The sequence below is a fragment of the Clarias gariepinus genome, chromosome 25, assembly GCF_024256425.1.
Source record: "Clarias gariepinus isolate MV-2021 ecotype Netherlands chromosome 25, CGAR_prim_01v2, whole genome shotgun sequence".
In the NCBI taxonomy this organism is placed as follows: Eukaryota; Metazoa; Chordata; class Actinopteri; order Siluriformes; family Clariidae; genus Clarias; species Clarias gariepinus.
Genome location: NC_071124.1, coordinates 21,891,999 through 21,915,719, shown reverse-complemented (window position 1 = coordinate 21,915,719; position 23,721 = coordinate 21,891,999). Strand labels below are relative to the sequence as shown.

Here is a 23,721-nt window from a genome sequence, read left to right as displayed (position 1 = left end):
GTTCTAGTAATAGTCTGTACTGAATATGCATAAAATTAAGTTTACAGTTTATCCAGTTTTATGCATGCAAGAATTCAGTGCAACGTTCAAAGTTCCCAGAGGACTAAATAAGTGACTCCTTAAAAAAAACAGGAAGATTTCTGCATGTATAGTTTACAGAACAAATCTCATCAACCTTGGCATTACTTGGCAGTTCTTTCCTTACAATATACCATGCCAATATAACATTCTGAATTATTATTTTATAATTTAAAATACGTTGATTTAAAATTTGTTTTCTTTTTAGTTTTGGGGAAACTTGTTTAAATTCTGTTTATCTACTGGTTTTAAAATGTAGACCATTTCATATTTTAACCTGTGCAACCCCACACATGAATGAATGGGTTAGGGTTAGGGTTAGGGTAACCGTAAGATGCTTTACTTTTGGCATGACACAGGACTGATGGTAACGCTCACCTTTTTAAATGACTTTACCCCCGTCCTCAGCACGACAGTCCCAGTACCTTTTGTGGAATATCAAATATTGACTCCCTGCATAAGCTTATTCTGTAATTGTCAAAAAAAGCCTTTGACACTTAGGACATCTTTGGAATTATACGTCAGTAAACCATAGTAACATGTGACAAAAACACAATTAATATTTGTCTCATTTTCAAAACTTTTGGCTAAAATTAATTCCGCTCATTTCCACCCTCAGTTAAGCTTCTCCCATTTCCAACTTATTAAATTTTCTACCATTTTGTAGAAAGTTGTCAAACTCCTCCTAGACGTTTATACATGTAGTGGAGAGGTATTTGAGTTACACTCTGACTACCTGTAAATCTGCAGCAAACCTTGTTTCAAGGTATGAGAAATTGAACATATTCTTTCTTAATGTCAGAGTGTCAGGATACATAATAGTGTAATAATTAAAAATTAAGTAAAATTTTAAATATAAAGTAAATAAGAAATAAAAGTGACGTTGATTTCATATATAGCTTTTTGTACCTTTTTGCAGTTTTGTCTGTGCTGTTATAAATGTTATGTATGCATTATTAATGAGAAAATGCATTTAATTTAATACTGTGTTTATTAGTCTGTACATGCATGAAATCCATTTTACTCTGTGGTTAAAAAAAAATTCAGAATGCATGCAAAGATTCAGTGCAATGTTCAAAGTTCATAGAGGACTACAGGAAGATGTTACGCATGTATAATTTACAGAGTGGGCGGCACAGTGGCGTAGTGCTTAACACTGTGGCCTTGTGAGGATTTGATTCCCACCTCGGGTCTGTGTGTGCGTAGTTTGCATGTTCTCCCCATGCCTGGTGGGTTTTCTCCGGGTCCAAAGATGGCAGATTAGGTTAATTAGCGTTTCCAAATTGCCAGTAATGTGTGTGTCCTGCGATGAGAAATCTTAGCAATCTTGTCATTACTGTTCCGCCCCTACAGTATACCATGGGAACACAACATTCTGCAGTTCCACTGTTTTGAAGCTGGTGGTTATTTTTTCTAAACCAGCATCTTGGGCAATAGATCTCATCCAAAAGAAGATTTCTTCCTGTCTAGGCTTGGCACTGAAATACTCTGCATTTCAGATTTATCTCAAGTCATGTCTCCTCTGAGCGGAAAGGTCCAGACAGTCCTGGGCCTGATGGATCCAGACAAACTGGGTCGCACCATGACCCATGAGCACCTGACCGTGACCACTGAGTGCGGCTTCATCCCTCCGGCTCCAGGACACGAGGACAATACCTCCGTACCCATCCAGGTGAAAAACTTGCACTGGCTTCAGCAGCACCCGTACAGCCACCGCGAGAACCTCCTGCTGTACCAGGAGATCGAGGCGGTGCGAGACGAACTGGTCTGCTTCAAGAAGACTGGGGGTGGCACCATAGTGGAGAACACGACTACGGGTATAAGACGAGATCTGCCCGCTTTACGCCAGCTGGCCATGGATACAGGGGTCAACATTGTTGCAGGGGCCGGGTACTACGTAGACATCACTCATTCTGATGAGATGAGGACGATGACTGTGGAGAAGGTGTGTGTGTTTGTTGTTGTTACCTCTTATTTTGGGTTAGAATTACCCATAAATTGGGCAAGACATCTTTAAATGATGTTAACATTGATTTTATGTTAATTATTTATTGCATAAGATCTAGTTCAGGTTAATATGACTGCTGCTCTTTGTCTTTTCCCATGAAAGCTCACTGATGTTATAGTGAGAGAAGTGTCACATGGTGCTGATGGAACTGATATCCGCTGTGGCGTGATCGGGGAGATTGGCATAAGCTCACCAATCACAGAGAGTGAAAAGAAAGTGCTGCTTGCCACCGCACATGCACAGACACAGCTGGGATGTCCGGTTATCATTCACCCGGGCCGGAACCGTGCCGCCCCTGGCGAGATAGTCCGAATCCTTCAGGAGGCAGGAGGGGACATCTCTAAAACTGTGATGTCCCATCTGGACAGGTGAACAACAAGACGTTTGTTTGGTATAATGCAAAAAAACACAATATTTTGTTTTTAGCAATATGATGTTTAAAATAGTTTTGCATTTTTTTAGATTTTTTTCCTATAAATACATAAAGGTTTCTTGTATTTATTATGTCTTTTCTACTGATCAGAGTTTTTTTTGCACTTTTAGATCACCTCACCTAATTCCCCTTTGTTTACATATTTCATTTTAACTTAGAACTATATTTGATCACGATGAGTTGCTGGAGTTTGCGAAATTAGGAAGCTACCTTGAGTACGACCTCTTCGGCATAGAAATGCTGGACTACCCCTTTAATTTGCACATCGACATGCCGAGTGACAGCCAGAGGGTTCAAACGTAAGCGCCGAACGAGACGCACACACTGAAATGAAGAAATCAGAAATGCAGATAAAATAGCAATTGCTTGAGAGTATTGCGAAAAACTTTTTAAAAGTTAACTTTTAGTTATTACAGATATAGAAGCATTGCACATAATATTTGCATATAAAATTTACAGTATGTTTAGTTTTATGGTTAATGCCATGATTTATTAATGTATTAGTTTCCATCATATAGTGAACATGATCATATTTCCTGTATGTTTGTGTTTCTGTTCCTAGTCTGGCATTTCTAGTCAAAGAAGGCTACGAGGACAGGATCGTCATCTCTCACGACATCCACACCAAGAACCGCCTGACCAAATACGGCGGGCATGGTTACTCCCACATCCTGAAGAACATTGTGCCCAAAATGCTTTCCAGGGGCATCAGTCAAAAGCAGGTGGACAAGATACTGATCGACAACCCCAAGCAGTGGCTAACCTTCAAATAGATCTGGTATTGAGTCATGTAATCACTCTGCCCAAGCGTTGTGCGTTCTGATGAGGAGAAAATAAATAACTGCTTAGGGTGATTTCAAGACACTTTGTTTTATAATCTTTTGGTATGCTAAAATTGCTAAAAAAAATAAATAAATAGATGAGCTAGAATTAAAATTTACAAAATCTACTATCTTAATTAGAAATATGTTGTAAGGACATGCACTAAGACAAATTTACACTAGGGGGTGCTATGATCTAAAATTATGACAATTAAGATAGTTTATATACACTTACAGTATTACAGTTTACGCTGTTGTTCATATTGATTTCTTATAACATGTTACCAAAGCAAAGTTAACAAGTTAGCTCTTTTAAGTCTTACCAATGCCTTTTTAATGTGTTGTCCTTTGTCTTAACTCTTATGGACAGAGAATGATTTCACATGTTTTATTCATTAACATTATTATCATGTCACTTTGGAAACACGTTCTTATATCATGCTATAAAAATAAACCTGATGTGATAAATCTGTTTGATTGTCACTGGCGTATTGATTCTCACTGTTTTCCACAGTCCTAGTGAGGTTTATTTTCTACTTTAATTTATAGTTATGTGTACATCATTTAAGATGTTTAATTTGTAGATAGTATGTCTCTTTAAATGTATTAATGTGTGCAGTATGACTCCAGAGCCCCTCTGGTGACACTGGGGGAAAAATATTTTGTGTCCATGATTTACTAAGGTGTAGGAATAAGATACTGTGTTGTGGATATGACTTACTAAGGTGTGGGAATGGAATAACATGTTGTGGCAAAGCCTTACTAGGGCGTGGGAAGGAGATACTATGTTGTGGCTACAACTTACTAGAGGCGTTAGAATGAGATACTATGTTGTGGCTACGACTTACTAGAGGCGTTAGAATGAGATACTAAGTTGTGGCTACGACTTACTAGAGGCATTAGAATGAGATACTAAGTTGTGGCTACGACTTAATAGAGGCGTTAGAATGAGATACTATGTTGTGGCTACGACTTAGAGGCGTTAGAGGCGTTAGAATGAGATACTATGTTGTGTCTACAACTTACAAGAGGCATGAGAATGAGATACTATGTTGTGGCTACGACTTACTTGAGGCGTGAGAATGAGATACTAGGTTGTGGCTACGACTTACTAGAGGCGTAAGAATGAGATACTATGTTGTGGCTAAGACTTACTAGAGGCGTGAGAATGAGATACTATGTTGTGGCTACGACTTACTAGAGGCGTAAGAATGAGATACTATGTTGTGTCTACGACTTACAAGAGGCATGAGAATGAGATACGACTTACTTGAGGCGTAAGAATGATATACTATGTTGTGGCTACGACTTCCTTGAGGCGCAAGAATGAGATACTAAGTTGTGGCTACGACTTACTGGAGGCGTAAGAATGAGATACTAAGTTGTGGCTACGACTTACTAGAGGCGTAAGAATGAGATACTATGTTGTGGCTACGACTTACTAGAGGCGTAAGAATGAGATACTATGTTGTGGCTATGGCTTACTAGAGGCGTGAGAATGAGATACTATGTTGTGTCTACGACTTACAAGAGGCATGAGAATGAGATACTATGTTGTGGCTACGACTTACTTGAGGCGTAAGAATGAGATACTAAGTTGTGGCTACGACTTACTAGAGGCGTAAGAATGAGATACTATGTTGTGGCTATGGCTTACTTGAGGAGTGAGAATGAGATACTATGTTGTGGCTACGACTTACTAGAGGCGTAAGAATGAGATACTATGTTGTGGCTATGGCTTACTTAAGGAGTGAGAATGAGATACTATGTTGTGGCTACGACTTACTAGAGGGGTAAGAATGAGATACTATGTTGTGGCTACGACTTACTTGAGGCGTAAGAATGATATACTATGTTGTGGCTACGACTTCCTTGAGGCGTAAGAATGAGATACTAAGTTGTGGCTACGACTTACTTGAGGCGTAAGAATGAGATACTATGTTGTGGCTACGACTTACTAGAGGCGTGAGAATGAGATACTACAGTATGTTGTGTCTAAGACTTACTAGAGGCGTGAGAATGAGATACTATGTTGTGGCTACGACTTACTTGAGGCGTAAGAATGATATACTATGTTGTGGCTACGACTTCCTTGAGGCGTAAGAATGAGATACTAAGTTGTGGCTACGACTTACTTGAGGCGTAAGAATGAGATACTAAGTTGTGGCTACGACTTCCTTGAGGCGTAAGAATGAGATACTAAGTTGTGGCTACGACTTACTAGAGGCGTGAGAATGAGATACTACAGCATGTTGTGTCTACGACTTACAAGAGGCGTGAGAATGAGATACTATGTTGTGGCTAAGACTTACTAGAGGCGTGAGAATGAGATACTATGTTGTGACTACGACTTACTAGAGGCGTAAGAATGAGATACTATGTTGTGGCTAAGACTTTCTAGAGGCGTGAGAATGAGATACTACAGTATGTTGTGTCTACGACTTACAAGAGGCGTGAGAATGAGATACTATGTTGTGGCTACGACTTACTAGAGGCGTGAGAATGAGATACTATGTTGTGGCTACGACTTACTAGAGGCGTGAGAATGAGATACTACAGTATGTTGTGTCTACGACTTACAAGAGGCGTGAGAATGAGATACTATGTTGTGGCTACGACTTACTAGAGGCGTAAGAATGAGATACTATGTTGTGGCTAAGACTTACTAGAGGCGTGAGAATGAGATACTATGTTGTGGCTACAACTTACTAAGTTGTGGGAATGAGACACTCTGCTGTGTCCATGACTTAAGATGGTGTGGTAATGAGATCATTCATGTCCCAGATGTGACAGGATGATTGTTATTGGGAGTTATGCTGTTTTTAGTGAGTAAATAAATGTAATCATGTATCTATACCAACAGTTATAAACAAAAAGAAATTAAAATTTGTCTGTAGCTTTCATAAGAGGCTAAATGCTATAAGGTTATTAAGCTGTGGTCACGCATTAATCTTGTCTCCACGCCTTAGTAAGTCTGTGGCCACAGAACGTTTTCACCACAATGTCACCCATAAATGTGTTTTATCTGAGTGTAGTTACAGTCAACGTATGGAATTTCATTTAAAAATGGCGGATGCTGTGTGTGTTTCCCTGAAGTAAACTCAAATCTCGCGATATTTAAAAGACTTCAAGTCGCGCGTGATTTGTCATTACCACGTCTGCAATCCAAATGGCTCGCTACTTCCTAGTGTAACTGCACTACAGAGGGATCAAACAGCTTGTTTTTGCATCGTACCTAGTGCACTTATACATACCGAAGTCGTATTTGGGTTTACACTTGGATTGACAGCCTATAAATTTGACAACTAAGTCGTGCAGCGAAACTTTGGATTTAAGGTACGAGAGATTACACGAATTAATTTTTAATCTATATGTCGCTGTGTGAGTGTGTACAGTATAACCTTTTGTACGTGTGTGCTTACTGTGGTTCTGTTAGTGCATTGCTTTCCAGTATTACAAATGTTAATAATGCATGCATAATTAATGTGAAAATGCATGTAATAATATATTTAAAAAAGTATAAAACATTGTGGTTATTAGACTTTACATGCATGGAATCTTGCATGCGTTGATTTATTCTGTGGTATATAAAAACTCGAGAATGCATGCAAGAATTCAGTGTAAAGTTCATATAGCACTAAATAAGTAACTGTTTATGAGAACAGGAAGATTTCCTGCATCTATAATTAACAGAACAAATCCTTTGCTTTAGTGTACAGTATACCATGGGAATACAACATTCTGAAATTCCACTGTTTTGAAGCTGGTGATTGATTTTTCTAAACCAGCAGCTTCGGGCAATAGATCTTATCCAAACTTTAGAAGATTTCTTGCAGTCACTAAAAAACTCTGCATTTCAGATTTATCTCAAGTCATGTCTCCTTTGAGCGGGAAAGTCCAGACAGTCCTGGGCCTGGTGGATCCAGACCAATTGGGTCGCACCATGACCCACGAGCACCTGACCATGACTTTCGAGTGCTGCTTCGTCCCCCCGGCTCCAGGACACGAGAACAATTCCTCGGCACCCATCCAGCTGAAGAACATGCACTGGCTCCAGCAGCACCCGTACAGCCACCGCGAGAACCTCCTGTTGTGCCAGGAGATCGAGGCGGTGCGAGACGAACTAATCTGCTTCAAGAAGGCTGAAGGTGGCACCATCGTGGAGAACACGACGACGGGTATAACTCGAAATCTGCCCGTTTTACGCCAGCTGGCCATGGATACAGGGGTCAACATTGTTGCAGGGGCCGGGTACTACGTAGACGTCACTCATTCTGATGAGATGAGAAAGATGACCGTGGAGAAGGTGTGTGTGTGTTGTTGTTAGCTCTCATGTTAAGTTTGGCTTAGAATTACCTATAAGTTGGGCAAGACATCTTGGCCCAGTTTCTTTAATACATTTATATGATGTTAACATTAATATGAATTTCATGTCATTTATTTAATGCATAAGATCTAGTTCAGGTTAATATGACTGCTGCTCTTTGTCTTTTCCCATGAAAGCTCACTGATGTTATAGTGAAAGAAGTGTCACATGGTGCTGATGGAACTGATATCCGCTGTGGCGTGATCGGAGAGATTGGCACTGGTTGGCCAATCACAGAGAGTGAAAAGAAAGTGCTGCTTGCCACCGCACATGCACAGACACAGCTGGGATGTCCGGTTATCATTCACCCGGGCCGGAACCGTGCCGCCCCCGGCGAAATAGTCCGAATCCTTCAGGAGGCAGGAGGGGACATCTCTAAAACTGTGATGTCCCATCTGGACCGGTGAGAACCTCTTATGTGATCAAATGAAACAAGTAAATTCTGTAACTAATGCAACATTTTAAAATGATTCACTTGTGCATGGAAATACAATTTCAGAAAAAAGTTCGAATAATTCTTTAATTCAAATAACCGAAAAATGTTTACAGCTAACAATTGATCACTTTTTTTTAACTAAGTATTTGTATAATACATTAAAAATGGATGGTTTTACTCTAAATATATAAAGGTTTGTTATTTTTCTTTATTCATGTCTTGTCTGTTGATACTGAGAATTTCCTGTACCTTTAATATCCCATATTTTCCTTTTAACCCAGAACTATATTTGATCACGGTGAGTTGCTGGAGTTTGCGAAATTAGGAAGCTACCTTGAGTACGACCTCTTCGGCATAGAAATGCTGGACTACCCCTTTAATTTGCACATCGACATGCCGAGTGACAGCCAGAGGGTTCAAACGTAAGAGCCGAACGAGACACTTATGTGTGTGTGTTTGTTTGTGTGTATATGAGATGAGGAAATGGTTTAAAATGGGACAGTGTACATGTGTGGGAATATTAAACTACCAACCACATTTAAGATTTTAAAGGGGCAGTTGGTCGTCTTTAGAGCCCCCTGCAGGCCGTTTATTGTACTGCAATAGTCAAATAGTTGTAAAACCTTGCCATGCACATATACACTGCCTGGCCCAAAAAAGAAAATTCTTTTCAAAAGGATAAATTTATTGGGTTACATCAAAGACATCAAAGAAACAACTAAGATTTGAAATGACTGGAACTGGGTTAAGAACCCTTCAACACATTATCAATACCTGGAAGGATAGTGCCGAATCGTCAACTTTGTGGAAGAAAAAAAAATCATGTATGTCTGTGTGTATGGAGTGTGTAAGCATGTTCTCCCCATGCTTGGTGGGTGCCCTCCAGGTATTCCAGTTTTCTCCCACAGTCCAAAGACATACAGATTAGGCTAATTGGTGTTCCTAAATTGTCCGGTAGTGTGTGAATGCGCGTGTGAATGTTGCCTGAAGATCCTACCATGGTTGTACAAATGGGAATAAACATAATAGTCACCACTAGACTACAGAGGTTCCTAGATGGATGGATAAATGGTTGGCACTTGATATTAAAATGTATGTTAAATTGTTTATATCATGGTTGTTAAAAAAAATATATTAGTTTTCATCATATAGTGAACATGATCATATTGCCTGTTTGTTTGTGTTTCTGTTCCTAGTCTGGCATTTCTAGTCAAAGAAGGCTACGAGGACAGGATCGTCATCGCTCACGATATCCACACCAAGAACCGTCTGACCAAATACGGCGGGCACGGTTACTCCCACATCCTGAAGAACATTGTGCCCAAAATGCTTTCCAGGGGCATCAGTCAAAAGCAGGTGGACAAGATACTGATCGACAACCCCAAGCAGTGGCTAACCTTCAAATAGATCTGGTATTGAAATCGGAAGATGGGTTCGAGTCATGTGATCATGCAGATTAAGCGTTTTCCCTTTATGGAAAAAAAAATCTACTTAGAATGTTTGCAAAACACTTTCTTTTATGATCTTTGGGAATCCTAAATTGCTCAAAAAAGTTTTTTTTTTTTTTTTTTTTTAAAGGTAAAAATAATTAATTTCTACAGTTTCAAATAACATGATTGTTAAGTGTGTGTGTGTGTGTGTGTGCGCGTTTGTGTATGTGTGAAATTCATCTCACCTTGGCTCCTCACTCATCATCCAATTAAGATAAATCAAAATAGATTTCAAGGCTGTTGTTTTGTGTACCTCATCAGGGAAAACGGCTGGATGCGATTAATTAGGCGCACAATTAAAGGAGGGTTTTGGGACATCGTTCAATACTCCAGACACAACAATAAATAAGACACCTTTTGATTTCAGACAAATACCTTCTGCTAATCATTCTGCTTCAATGGGAAATCACGTCAATGCAATGTCTGGACTGTAATTGTACATTCTTTTTTTTTTTCATCCAATCCTAATTAAGAATGTAGTGCAACAAACATACTAACTTCAGACTAACTTACAGTACACTGATAAAACCTTTTAAATGGTATGCCCAAAACAGCTCTGATCCCTCGAGGCATGATTTAAGATCCGGGGAATTTCACCCCAACAACCCGACTGGATCAACAACCTCGAACTCTTTGCATAAAGTTGTGATGCACTGAGTGTTTTGGTGCCTTTCTATTATAGCCAGCGATTTTTTTTTTTCATTCATTCATGCTACTGTGAGATCAGATAAGACAGACCTGCCTGAATCAGCCTTGGGTGCCTTTGATCCTGTCACCAGTTTACTGTTATATAACTGATAATTGATTAATAATTAATATTTGATAATCAATAGACAAAATAGATTGATATGTGAGATTCAGTTTTTTGAATTTGGAGATTATAATGCTTATTATACAGTATTACACTCGGTTCCGAACGAGTAATCTGATTACATTACATTAATTACACTGTCGGTCACACATGGGTGAAAGTATGTGTACGGTTCACAGTACTGAGAAGAGAGCTGCCAAAATCCACATTAACAATCAGTCAAAGAAGCACTTTCAGCAAAAAAAATGATCTAATAATGTTATTTTATTTTAACCAACACTTTGTATGCTTAATAACCAGTTAGGACAGGATAAACTGTACGGTGGTGAAGCAAAATAACTGGTTAAATAAGCAAGCAAATCGTAGTCCATTAATAATAAATGGTGTTTGTGGAACTGTTATATAAAAGCAATATTACAGTTCAGGATGTGCTGTTGTACTAAATATAAGCATGGCTGTGATACTGTACTGTATCTTCAGTACTCAGACACCCTCATGTCTAAGACCTCATCACAGTCGCGCTGATATTCGATACAACAGCACTCCTACCCAATGACGTGATATTGCTTAAAATCGTGTTACATTCGCTATGTAATTTTTTTTTGACTGATAGAAACACAATTATTTGGTGGTGTTCATGTACAGTATATCCCCATGTTGTTGTTTCATTTTGACTGAATTTACAACACTGTGAAAATAAAGCACTTAATAAATCAACTTTAAATTAAAAGGAAGGAAAAAAAAACTTTGCCCTTATTTGTCCTGATAAAAATTATATTAAAAGATAAATATTTGTACCATGTTCTTGTACTTGTTTGAAAAGGTGTCAGTGATGGTGTAACCAAAAACACTGGTTTAGGCTTTATACTTTTTCAAAAGATTCTTTAGAGTTTGCACTTGATGATGTCGGATGTAGTCTTTTTTTTGTGTTGTTGTTGTTGTTTCGCAACCAACCTGCGCCTAACATGTGACAGCTACCAGCTGGGGAGGGTGAAGCCTAATAACACGTGTTTCATCCATGACATGTAAAGCCCAGCCAACTGTTGCTCATGCTGCATCACAGGACAGTGTAATACACTCAGAGAAAAACATTATCCTATCAATCCTTCTACACATACCTGATCTCACAGGATAAGGCAAGAGCATATGCTCCTCCCCTGCAGACGGCCAAATGTGCTCATATTCTTGCACAGTATGTGTAAATAGACAACCGGTTGCACCACATACTGTAATACCTTTTTGCAATATTCAGTGGTGGAGATGTTTTTTTTGTTTTTTATTTTAGTGTAGATTGCACAATGCTGATGTCATTCAATAATAAAGCAATACAAAGATCAAATGAGGTACAGCGTATCATATATCATATTAACGTTGACGTAACTCGTCTACTGAACCGTTTTTTAAACTTTAAGTACTTTGACTTAGTAGAAATCAAAATGAAGCTCACCAGAGGTGTGACAGTGTCCTCAACAGCATGATGTTCGCATGCTCAGGCTCAAAACTGACCAACAAACAAACACCACATGATTACACGATTAACCCTTTTTTTCACTATCTCACAGTGATGTGTCTAAAATCTAACTGGTGGATGATGTCATCATAGTCCAACTGACCTCTATTTCCATTGCCACGAAATGAACCCTTTAAAGGATTACACATGATCATAACCATCATATACTATACAACTGTCTTGTCCAGCTTTAAGGACGATAACTTTTAAACACAACTGAACACTTTAACTGCATGATGTACAGTAACTGCATTTATCTGCAGCGTGCATTTATCTGCAGCGTTTTTTAATGTCTTTGAGTGAAAAACCAGGCAGGTTAACTTTCACGCAAGTCCTGCCACATGTTAATCTGCGTAAATCATGAACCCGGAGAATGTGCTGTATTTGTTGTTGTTTCCTCCGTGCGCTTTGCCGCCGTCCAGCTTGATGTAGATCTCATCCCCAGGCTCCAAGTGTAACACCACGCTGTTGCTGGCGTAGTCATAGTTCTGATCTGCGTCCTGAGCGATCGCGCTCGCCCTCACCTAAGAAAAAATAAATTATCATGCAAAATATTAACTTTTTAGAGCAACAATGTCCTGCATTATAGAAAGCTGCATTATGCTATAACATGACATTACCAAATGTAATGCCCAGCTGGACATCCTTTTATAAGACTTTATATATACAGTGTGTTACTTAAAAATTGTCTAGGCTAATATGTTACAATAGAATTTATGGTATGCTAATGCTAGTTCAGTTACCTTCAAATGTGAGCTGAACCAATGATTTCTTAAACTGAATAAATATGCTATTTAAAACAAAACAAACCAAAAAAATAGGTTAACGGTTATTTTTTACCATAGCTTATAAGCAACATAATTGCCAGTTTTTACAGTATGGCAAAACTCTGATGCATACTTCAGGACACTTTTCTTTTAGTGTGAACCAAAATGTATCAGGAAACACTATGAATAATTTTGTCACTTAACACACTTAGCAAATTATGATGATGTCACATATCTGGTGTACTAGAGTAATGTACTATTCCTTGCCACACGAGAAGCTCTTGGCTGGCTTGATTGAAGAAAGAAAAGTTTGTTATTGATCTTTCGGATACCCTTGTGGAAGCGGTATCATTGTTGCACAAACAACTGAGCACAGATTTAACATTGGATGCCCTTCCCACTCTTTATCCAGGCTTGGGACCAGCACTGCATCCAGTAGCTGAGGGTTTGGGCATTGGGTGTGAATTGAACCCAGGTCTTCTGCATAGCAGGTGAAAAACCTGCCACTGAGCCACCAATACCAAGGGGAACAAAAGGTACCACCCTTTTTTTTTTCTTTTTATTCTAAAAATGCCCCATCATCAAGTATGCATGGTCTTCCTTCACATGTGGACAATCAGAATTCAGAAGTGATGCAGTGCGAGTCTCAAGCCTAGATAAAATGAGAGGGTTGCCAGAGTGGAAAGGCATAGAAAAAAAAATGTGTTAAGTTGTATATGGATCAATGATACCTCTGCGACAGGAGCTGAAGATCAACAACAACATTTTGTAGCTTTTAATCTTTGTACCTTTTCTCTCATAGTAATATATATAGTAAAGTTTGATGTATAGGAAATATATATTTTTTAAAGGTTTAGGTGCAGTGGTGGCTCAGTTTGTTAAGGATTTGAGTTATTGATTATAAGGTTGGTGGTTTGAACCCCAGCTTAGCCAGGTTGCTGCTGTTGAGCCCTTAACCCTGTCTGCTCTCTGACCCCAGCTATGCTGGAACATGCGACGTAAGAATTTCACTGTGTAGTAATGTATAAGTAACAAATAAAGGCATTATATATATATATATATATATATATATATATATATATATATATAGTTTTAATCAATTTGGAAGATGTTGCTATTATTATTGTTATTACCTGGTTGTTTTTGCACAAGTCTGCCCACATGCTCGTACCGTCGCCTCCCCGCATGAGCACGTGGTACACGAAGAAATAAATTCCCGGTATGGAGCAGGTGAACTTGCCGGTGGCCGGGTCGTAGTGGTTGCCCAGGTTAGTCACCACATCGTCGAACTTGAGGACCTCGTAGCCTTCGTGCTGCTTCTTGAGTCCGGCGTAAAACGCGACTTTGGGCACTGTGGTGTACGTGGCCGCGTTCACGACGCCGCCGATCATTCCAGGTGGACCGGGTAACCCGGGCGGTCCGGGGTTTCCGACTTTGCCCGGCGGTCCAGGTGGTCCAGGTGGGCCCGGCTCTCCCTTCGGGCCAGTGCGTCCCGTGCGCCCCGGTTCCCCTTTCGGACCGCGGAGGAAAGTGGTCGGAGGCTGGATGGAGCGCGGGTCGGTGCCGGTTGCGCGCGCCGGCGGCTTGATGGTGCCGTAGGGATCGCAGACCATCCTGCAGGCGCTGAGCGTCTCGTAGCGCGAGTCCGTTCCGGCCGCGTTCACCAGCACCGGGATCAGGATGACCAGCACCAGCACCATGGCAACGCCGAGAATGCCCGCCGCGACCGCGCGCGTTCTCGCGCCCAGCGCGGAAAGCACCTGGCGCTCCTCGCGCTGCGTTTTGCGCGCTATCTTGGTCCTGAGTGATGTCCTTTAACTAACACTGTAGAACCCGCGGTGTCTCCTCTCAGGATGCAAAATCAGAACCTAATTAATTATTCGTTAAAATATATTTAAAAAACGCAAGAGACAATATATGCATTACTGTACATCTCCTCTGAGTGAGAGATAAAGAAGAGCAGAGGGAGGAAAGGCAAGATACGGTGAGAGGAACAAGAAAGAAAGCGAGGGAGGGGCGCATGTTCGGACAACAGCTTGACTGGGAAGGTTTAAGTAACTACTGATTGTATTGGAAATGAATCAAGTGAAATGATTCCCACAATAAAAGAGAATAAGGAGTTCTTCCATGCTTAATTATACTTAACTAAGTACTCCCTGCTTACACACTGCTGTTTGTTTGTTTGTTAATATTTTGAAATACACAGTTATGGTAAATTAAAAGTGCTATGTGAATTTTTTTGACATGTCCCTAAATCTGTAAGACTGACCTCCTGTAACATCAAAGATACCTTTGAAAAACTATGATTTGTAAGATGCAATGCAATAGACTGCACCATCTGCTTTCCTCCAGAGCATCTCTTTTTCATTTTTTTCAGCCCAGCACCAGCCACAGCACAACTGCTCAGCTCCGCCCCCTTTCCCCCAAAATCCCTTTTACCTGAAAGGACGTTTTACAACATTGAATTTAACTGCAAACTGTTTAAAAGTATTATGTCTTAGTTAAATTAAAAAAATGTTAGCACAAGGGCGGCACGACTCTGAAGGTGCAAGGTGGGAATCAAAGCACTGGGCCTTCAGGGTTGAGGGTTTCATTCCCACCTCGGGGTCTGTGTGCATGTTCTCCCGGGCCAGGATTGTAAAAAAAAAATGGGAATGAATACAGGTTTGCATCCCTATTTGATCTACAGAGGTTCCTAGATGGATTGATGTAATGCAATAAATCAGAAATCACCTCCAGCACCAGTGCTCAGCTCCACCTCCTTTTCCACAAAATCCAATACAAGAGACAAACAGTTTGTGCAGTTTTTGCAGCAAGGACATTCCACAACAATAAATTTAACTTCAAAAATTTAAAAGTAAGATGTCTTTATTAAATAAAATAAAATTAATAAATAGCATGAGTTCAGCACCGTTGCCTTGCATCTCCAGAGTCCTGGTTTGATTCCCGCCTAGGGTCCCTGTGCCTGGAGTTTGCATGTTCTCCCTGTTCTTGGTGGATTTACTCAGGTTACTCCAGTTTCCTCCCACAGTCTAAAGACATACAGATTAGCCTATTTATGTGTCAGTGCCCTGAGATGGATTGACACCCTGTCCAGGGTGTACCCGCCTCATGCTCTAAGTCTCCTGGGATAGGCTCCAGGCCCTCCGTGACCCTGTATAAAGGATAAAGTGGCATAAACAATGAGCGAGTGTCAGTATGAGTAAATTATTGTAAGGAATGAAATACTTGACTATAAATATGACTGAAAACACTCAATGGGACAGCATGCGTAAAATGTCTTTGCACGACATGCCATCTCACCAGTTTAACTGGGATTCAGATTCACCTGGGAGGAAAGTAGTGTTGCAAAATACCGCAGAAGAGTAGCATAAATGCTCGTACTTTTGAACATACACCCACGACCACTCGCGAACACACCCTCTGAGTCAATGATCGCTTGTGGCCTGTCTTGTCCTCTCCAGCTGGCATGCGCAGCCGCTTACTCAGTGCATTTGGACGTTTAGCGCAGATCATGAGTCACATGGTATGTTCAGATGAACAGCCGTGCACCAAACTGGCCTCTGAAAACAAGCTGCAACTTTTTCACTTTAGAGCAGGGCTTTAATAGACTGACGATCTTGAGCGTTTGTCTTTTTCAGTCTGAACTGGAGAAAAATGCCATTAAGTTTATCTATTTAGAGGAGAAACCTATCCAGGGAAGCTTAAAGTAAGGGCAAAAAGCCCCTGACAGACACAATCGCCATAAATGATCACGGGAAGCCTAACAGAATATCAAATTCAAATTTTATTTGTCACATACACAGTCATACACATTACGATATGCAGTGAAATGCTTAGGCAACTGCTCATGACCTTAAAATCTAAATTATCTATAGAAATAAAAATAAATTACAGAATGAAATAAAGAATAAAATATAAAAACCTTTCTTCTAAAATATAAAAAACTGAAGAGAAAAAGAACAAAATATAAAATATGTGATATAAAAATATTTTTTTTAAACCTAGCTATACAAAATATACACAATAATGGCTGTACAAATATACAAAATATGGAAATGTGCACTATATTGCCAAAAGTATTCGCACGCCTGCCCTCACATGCATATGAACTTGAGTAACATCCAATTCTTAATCCATAGGGTTTAATATGATGTTGGCCCCGGCCCCTTTGCAGCTATAACAGCTTCAACTCTCCTGGCCAGGCTTTCCACAATGTTAGGGAGTGTGTTTATGGGAATCTTTGACCATTTTTTCCAGAAGCGCATTTGTAAGGTCAGACACTGATGTTGGACAAGAAGGCCTCGTTCGCAGTCTCCACTCGAATTCATCGGTGTTCTATCAGTTTGAGGTCAAGACTCTCTCATCTTTATGGACCTTGCTTTGTGCACTGGTGCGCAGTCATGTTGAAACAGGAAGGGGCCGTCCCCAAACGGTCCCCACGAAATTGGGAGCATGAACTTGTCCAAAATGTCTTGATATGCTGAAGCATTAAGAGTTCCTTCAACTGGAAGAGAGGGGCCGAGTCCAGTGACTAAAAAAACAACCCCACACCAGTTCCAACATGAATGCGGAGCTGTGCTAAACTTGCACACACAATTGATGAAAGCATTGATATTCTTGTCTTCTGTCATATTGCCTCGACCTTGTTCGCATCAAAGATTTATTCGCTAGTTTTTTCTATGTTTGCTTATACTCCTGTTTATGGTCCTACAATGACAAGCTCAGTTTCATAAACAGCGATTACATATCGTGATCATCTTCCCATAAAATAGTTTATATGCTATGAATATTTATATAATCGTTTATACGTGCTCATACGCTGTCAGTCTGCAGCCGATTTGTTGTCAATTTTTAAAGAACCGCACATAAAATATGCAAGACTTTCATGTAAATTTTTTCTGTAAAATGAACTTTGAAATGAGGTGACATTACTGACAACAAACAGATCCAGGGCCGCATGAGTTTGTTATATTTGATTTAAGATATTAACCGAAATATCATTTTTGGTTTAAGATGCTCCAAATGCTACAAGTGTGTTACTAGATCAAACCTGGATCAGGTTCAGCGCTTTCACTTCTTCAATGGCGTGTAGATCATCACCTCATTGTCACCTGCTGTTTCATGATGACTGTGTTTCTATTGAAGTCGTCGTGAAGTTTCTCGCCCCGGTGCATGTGCCGAGCCAGAACGCAGCGCTTGAGCACAGATGAGACCGGAGGAAGAGTAGGTGTGAGCACACCATCACCCCCTCAAAGCATGTCCTCCTACTTGGCCACCACTCTCTCCTACCGAGGGATGACTTACTACACTTATATAAGTGTTTATTGTGTGTCTCCTGAAACGTATTCTAAGGGTGGGGATAAGGATGGGGAATAAAATCTCACATTTGAAATCATGTATTAGTTAAGTCACTTGTTTTGTTTCAGTTAAGCAGCTTAACATAAGTACACCATCTACAGATCAAACTAAGAGTGTCCGAGTCAATGTCCATATCGCTATCCATGTCTTCGTAACTAAATCAGCAATTGTATTTGTTTTATTATTATTATTATTATTTTTAGGAACAATAAACAATAGACTCTTCTTACTTTGGCCTGGATCTACTCTTACACATCTGGGCAAAAAAAAAAGTTTAGGTTTTTATTTCTCCTGTTACTGTATGTCTTTATTTTTTATTTTTTCTCTTGAGGGGCTCAAAACAAAACAACAGCAATAAAATAATTGTTTTTTCTAATTATATTTTATGATAATTTATAATTTAAACAAATGTAATAAAATTCATACTAACTTAATAATTTAATGAATTCCTGATTACTTTTTTCATAATATTTACAACTTCTGTAAAACATTAAATATATAATATAATATAATATAATATATACAGTTTATAATATATAAAGTACTGTAAAATATAGTAAGTCACGTTTTGTAATTTAGGTGTGAGCAAATATAGGACTAACAAACAACAATTATTTATACTTACTTGTTAAATGGGAAATATTAAAAGTACTGCAAAATATTAAAATTATTACATCAGGTAAAAAAAAACACATGACCTGTCACAATCCAATACATCAACAAATATATATATATATATATATATATATATATATATATATATATATATATATATATATATATATATATATATATTGCAATAATGTCTGAAACATTTTCCATGATTTGTTCATTACAGGTTGTGATAAATGTACATTTTAGATTATTTAAAGTATTCTAAATATTTCACAAGTTACATGTTCAACATCTGGATTATCATAATTTTCTGATGACTCTGTAAGGAAGAAAAGTACAATAAGTACTTATTTAAGTCTGTACTATAATACTAATTTAATACAATATAATACAATGAGTGATACTAATATAATACAATTTCTCCTGGCCGTGCATCTCCATCATGTCTCAGTTTGTAAAATGCATCGCAGACACCACATACCGTGTGTTAACATGTCAATGACTTCATCACTTGGTCTGCGCGCTTAAACTTTCCATATGTGCCAGTTTTAGTTTAAAACTTTACTAAACACTAAGTTAAAAAACAATTAGATAATCTGACTTATGATACGGTCTTAGTCATTTTCAAATTTTCTAGTAGCCTGAAAATTAAACAAACCTATAATACTATTTGTTACAATCTGGTTCGAACTCTTACAAGCAAGCACCTGGTTTGGCACATTAGGAAGCTAAACAAAGAACATTCTCTTTCCAAACCAGAATCATGACAAATCACATAGCCGAAACATCGATCCACAATACAAGGCTCGTTCGCTCTTATGTAACGATCATGATCAGAGTTCCTACTGAGTGTGAACTCCTCAGGACTGGCACACACCCAGACCTGACCATGTCTCTTTCCTTCTGCCGATGCATCAGTCTGTGACAGAGGGGGAGCATTACTAATCCGCCACAGACAGAGCACTGGAGAGAGTGGAGAAAAATGGGGAGAAAACGTGCATGAGAGATGCGTGCGGTGCGTGAGAGCCAACAGCCTGACAACAAACTGATAAAAACAAACAGTACAATAGTGTATGGGACCTTTAATTTAACTGATGTTGACATTTGACACCTATATTTGTCAAATACATGATGTTAGGCAACACCCGTCACTGTAAATCCTGACCCATCAAATTTGATGGTTGGTGACAAGACCTCTACAATTTCCTCTTATAACTGTCTGTCATTATTAATATTTCGGAAGTCTCCAGTTTCTAGGAATTTATGCTTTTCAGGTTAGTTTCAAGAGAACAAGTAAGCATAAAGAGCCTGTTTAGGGATCACCACACCCTAAAAAATACTGGGTTAAAAACAACCCAGTCTGGGTTTTTTTTTTAACCCAGCTGCTGGGTAAATATTGGACTAACTACATGCTGGGTTAATGTAACCCAGAAAAATGGGTTATTTGTTTACAGTGAATCTGTAAAAGAAATAAAATAAATAAAAAAACATGTCTATTAAACAGTTAAATTACTTTGATATACTGGTCTATTACAAAAAAAACTTTTAAGTTTTGCAAACCATACATATATGCAATAAACAACATCCTATAAAATGTTCTTAGAAAAAAACATTTATTTTTCAAAAGCACAAGAACAGATAATCAACAGCGACATCATTACTATACTATTACTCACAAGGGCAGAATGGAGTATTAACACAAATAGGCTGAGGCAGCTTCTACAGAGCAGAATCTCTGTGACATTAGATATCTTTTCTGCAGAACAAAACTATCCAGCCCTGGTCTCATTTTAACATACAAACACTGTCTATGAATTTTCAAGTAGGCCTCGCTATTTCATAGCAACATTATAAAAAGTCCTATACAGTAGCACACTGCTTTGGATAGTTAATGTCAAAAATATAAAATGCCTTGAAGCACACATCAACCCCCCCAAGTAGTGTGCGTTGCTCCAGAGCCTGTCCCACCAGAATGACGAATGCCTGAGAGCAGCGCTGGTCATCATCTCCCAACATCAGGATGTACAGTAGGGGTACGGCCTTGACACTTCAGCCTGCTGGAGGTATTCCACCATGTTGGTTCCAACCTTAGAAAGAAAAAAATGAAAGAAAGTAAAAACTTTGTTGAATAGCAAAGATTAAACTGAATAAGACTATTAATTTAGTGTGTAATAGGATTGATACTAAATAAAAAATGACAAAGCTGTCCATTAAGATAGGGTATAGGTAACCTAAAACAAAAACATGGAGACAGCTACTACCAAAAATAAAACAGCAAAATAAGCATGGCTTTTAGGATAAAGCTCTTCATGCCAGACTAGTTGATTTTATTGTCTGCGATGATTTTAAGCTAATTACCCGAAAAAATGTCATAGCTGGGGTCATACTGGTACATTACAATCACCCAAATATTAATACTTCCATTTAGTAGTTATCTGTTCAGCTGTGGTACTTTCTCCTGTAGTTGGCGCGCTGACTGATAGTTAATTTATCCTGAGTCACAAGCAGCTTTGGTTAAAGAGGGCTACCTGGTTAGCTTACATGCAATTACTGGTGATACATTTGCATACTTGCCAAGGGGGGAAAGGTGTAAAATATTGTTATAACTCGGGAGAAACGCGGAAGAAATTTAGCAGGTGTGTATATTTGTGAGAAGATCAGTGTTTTGTAACACCCCAGCATTTTTCTCAATTGTCTCAAGCAGTGAGATGAATAAAGTTCTAATGTTAATGTGGTTGCTAACGCTAGCAACCTAACTAAATGCCTGAGTCATGCTAGCACTACAGTTAACAGTTTAGCGTTCATTCATCACTTCACCATCTTCGTCACTCCGCAAACATTCTACAGAGAAAGATAAAAAGCTCAGACATCTTATCCGTTTTTTTCACACACAGGTGGGGTTCTTTGGCTAACTATAGCAGCTTTTGTCAGCTAAATTATCTTAACTCAGACCAGCCTGAAAGTTTGTGTGTAACCTTAACACGGTAACAGTAATAAATCTTACATATAGTAATATTTTTTCAGTCATATGTGACTTGTGTGAACATGTGTATGCAGACCTTGTATTTAACGTCATTTTCCCTTAAATGTCCGAGGAGGATGAACCGTCATCAGCAGTGTGGAAGCTCTGACACAAGCAAACTTCAACCCAGCAGCTGGGTTACACAAAAACTACCCAACTCTCTGTAAATAACCCAGAAAAAAAGACCCAACAGAGGCAACCCAGCGCTTGGGTAGAAAAAAACAACCCAGCATTTTATTAGTGTGCAGTCTACAGCTGTTATAATGTAAGCGATAATAACAATATTGGAGTATAACAGTATAACATGGCATTTTATTCATGTTTTTTTTGATCAGCTATGGCCATAACTATTATAAATAAAGCACTAAAGAACATGCTTTTATAGGAAAATAATCAACTTCACATCGCCCTGTTGTGTGTATTTTTCTATTCATGTTGATGTGAATCAGCATCACCTTGAAAACTATAGTTTCTCTTTGTTTTGTGTGTGTGTCTCTCTCTCTCTCTCTCTCGCTCATCTGATCTGTTGTTTGGCACTATTTCAAGCTCTCTCAAGGCCAATTAACAGAATTGAAATGACGCAGCGATCACTGGAATCTTCCATATCCAAATTGTAGTGTACGTAACGCATGCCAAGGAGTTAGGATCAGGGTTCAAGGCGAGAGATGAACAGAACAATAGCCACTGATTGGCAGCCAGGTTCGTCTGCTTGCTTTTTGATTTTTATGTCCTGGAGACACTAACAGCCTTCTACATGCAGCACGTAATTGTAGCGTAATTGTAGATGACGAGAAAAGGGACGAGATTAAGTTTGAAAAGGAGAAGAAGGAACGTGGAAAAGCTGATTGAAAAGTGACCAGGCATCCCAGGACGAACAAGAGCCCTAAAACTCAATCCAGTCTTATTTTGTACACAATGAGTGCAACTTTGAGACAGAAGTCCATGCATCCAGCTATTTTCTTTTAAATCTTCTTTTTAATTCATTAAAAGATATTTTTGTAATTATTATTATTATTATTATTATTATTCATAAGCACTTTATCACCCTCTGAGTCATGGTGAATCAGGCTGCTTTCCAGGAACATGAGGCTCAAGACAGGAATACATCCTGAACAGGATACCAGTCTATGGCTGGGCATCAGGATAAAACAAGCCTTCACATCTAGGGGCAATTTGGCACAGACACTGTACTTGATGGCATGTTTTGGTGGGCTGGAGAGTAACGAGAGAACCCAGATTAGGATCATATGGATGTGGTGAGATGACAAAATATGTTAAACTATAATACTTTAACTATACATATAATAAAGTAAGCATAGGATTCAGTAGCATCTTACCCAGTCTCTACATATACATACATACAGCTTCATCCTGTATACAGGGTCAAGGCCAATTTTGAAACTGTGCTAACCACTAAGACACCATGTGTCAAACATATTTTAAAATATGTTGTTGGTCTTTTGGCTGCTCCTGGCAAGGGGTCGCCACAGCAGAATATCCGGTCCGCACAACAACTTGGCACAGGTTTTAAGCCCCATTTTATCCGGGCTTGGGACCAGCACTGCATCCAGTGGCCAAACATATTTTAAAATAGATTTTATGAAATTAAATAACCACATGTTAATTTAAAATAAAATTGAAATCTTAATAAATGTATACATTGTTTAAATTAATATTTAAAAAGTGTTTTAACCCCTTAAAAGAATTAAAACATTAGATTTTTTTTCTCTTTACAATTCTTTTAACCTTTTCTTTACATTTCCTTTTTTCACTTTCTATATTTTTCTCTCTTTCTCTTTTCTCTCTCTGTCCCTGTCTTCTTCTGCAATTTTTGTCCTCCTTTATTCCTCCAACTATAGCCATAAGAGAGTGAAACCCAGAGAACACTGTGAGGCCTGTGTGACCATCTCATTAGCAAATGCATTAAAATTCAATCCGTCAAGAACGTTCAGTTTGGCGCCCTCTGGTGGACATAGGTTTGTGCTGCACCCGAAAATAAACCA

At 38.9% G+C, this 23,721-nt stretch overlaps 3 protein-coding genes across 3 annotated transcripts; 2 read left to right on the top strand and 1 right to left on the bottom strand.

The window, feature by feature from the left end:
- The first annotated feature begins 1,101 nt into the window (after positions 1-1,101).
- On the top strand, positions 1,102-3,812 carry LOC128513236 (phosphotriesterase-related protein-like). The gene is made up of 4 exons (XM_053486944.1): positions 1,102-2,023; positions 2,189-2,454; positions 2,678-2,818; positions 3,082-3,812. The coding sequence occupies exons 1-4, from the start codon at positions 1,592-1,594 to the stop codon at positions 3,290-3,292; spliced, it is 1,050 nt and encodes a 349-aa protein (XP_053342919.1). The 5' UTR covers positions 1,102-1,591; the 3' UTR covers positions 3,293-3,812.
- A 2,735-nt stretch (positions 3,813-6,547) lies between these two features.
- LOC128513501 (phosphotriesterase-related protein-like) lies at positions 6,548-11,760 on the top strand. The gene is made up of 5 exons (XM_053487269.1): positions 6,548-6,676; positions 7,201-7,646; positions 7,844-8,109; positions 8,424-8,564; positions 9,339-11,760. Exons 2-5 carry the CDS (start codon positions 7,215-7,217, stop codon positions 9,547-9,549), a joined length of 1,050 nt encoding a protein of 349 aa, XP_053343244.1. The 5' UTR covers positions 6,548-6,676; positions 7,201-7,214; the 3' UTR covers positions 9,550-11,760.
- A 1-nt stretch (position 11,761) lies between these two features.
- c1ql3b (complement component 1, q subcomponent-like 3b) lies at positions 11,762-14,485 on the bottom strand. The gene is made up of 2 exons (XM_053487270.1): positions 13,854-14,485; positions 11,762-12,477 (listed from the first exon to the last, which is right to left on the bottom strand). The coding sequence occupies exons 1-2, from the start codon at positions 14,418-14,420 to the stop codon at positions 12,298-12,300; spliced, it is 747 nt and encodes a 248-aa protein (XP_053343245.1). The 5' UTR covers positions 14,421-14,485; the 3' UTR covers positions 11,762-12,297.
- Positions 14,486-23,721: the final 9,236 nt, after the last annotated feature.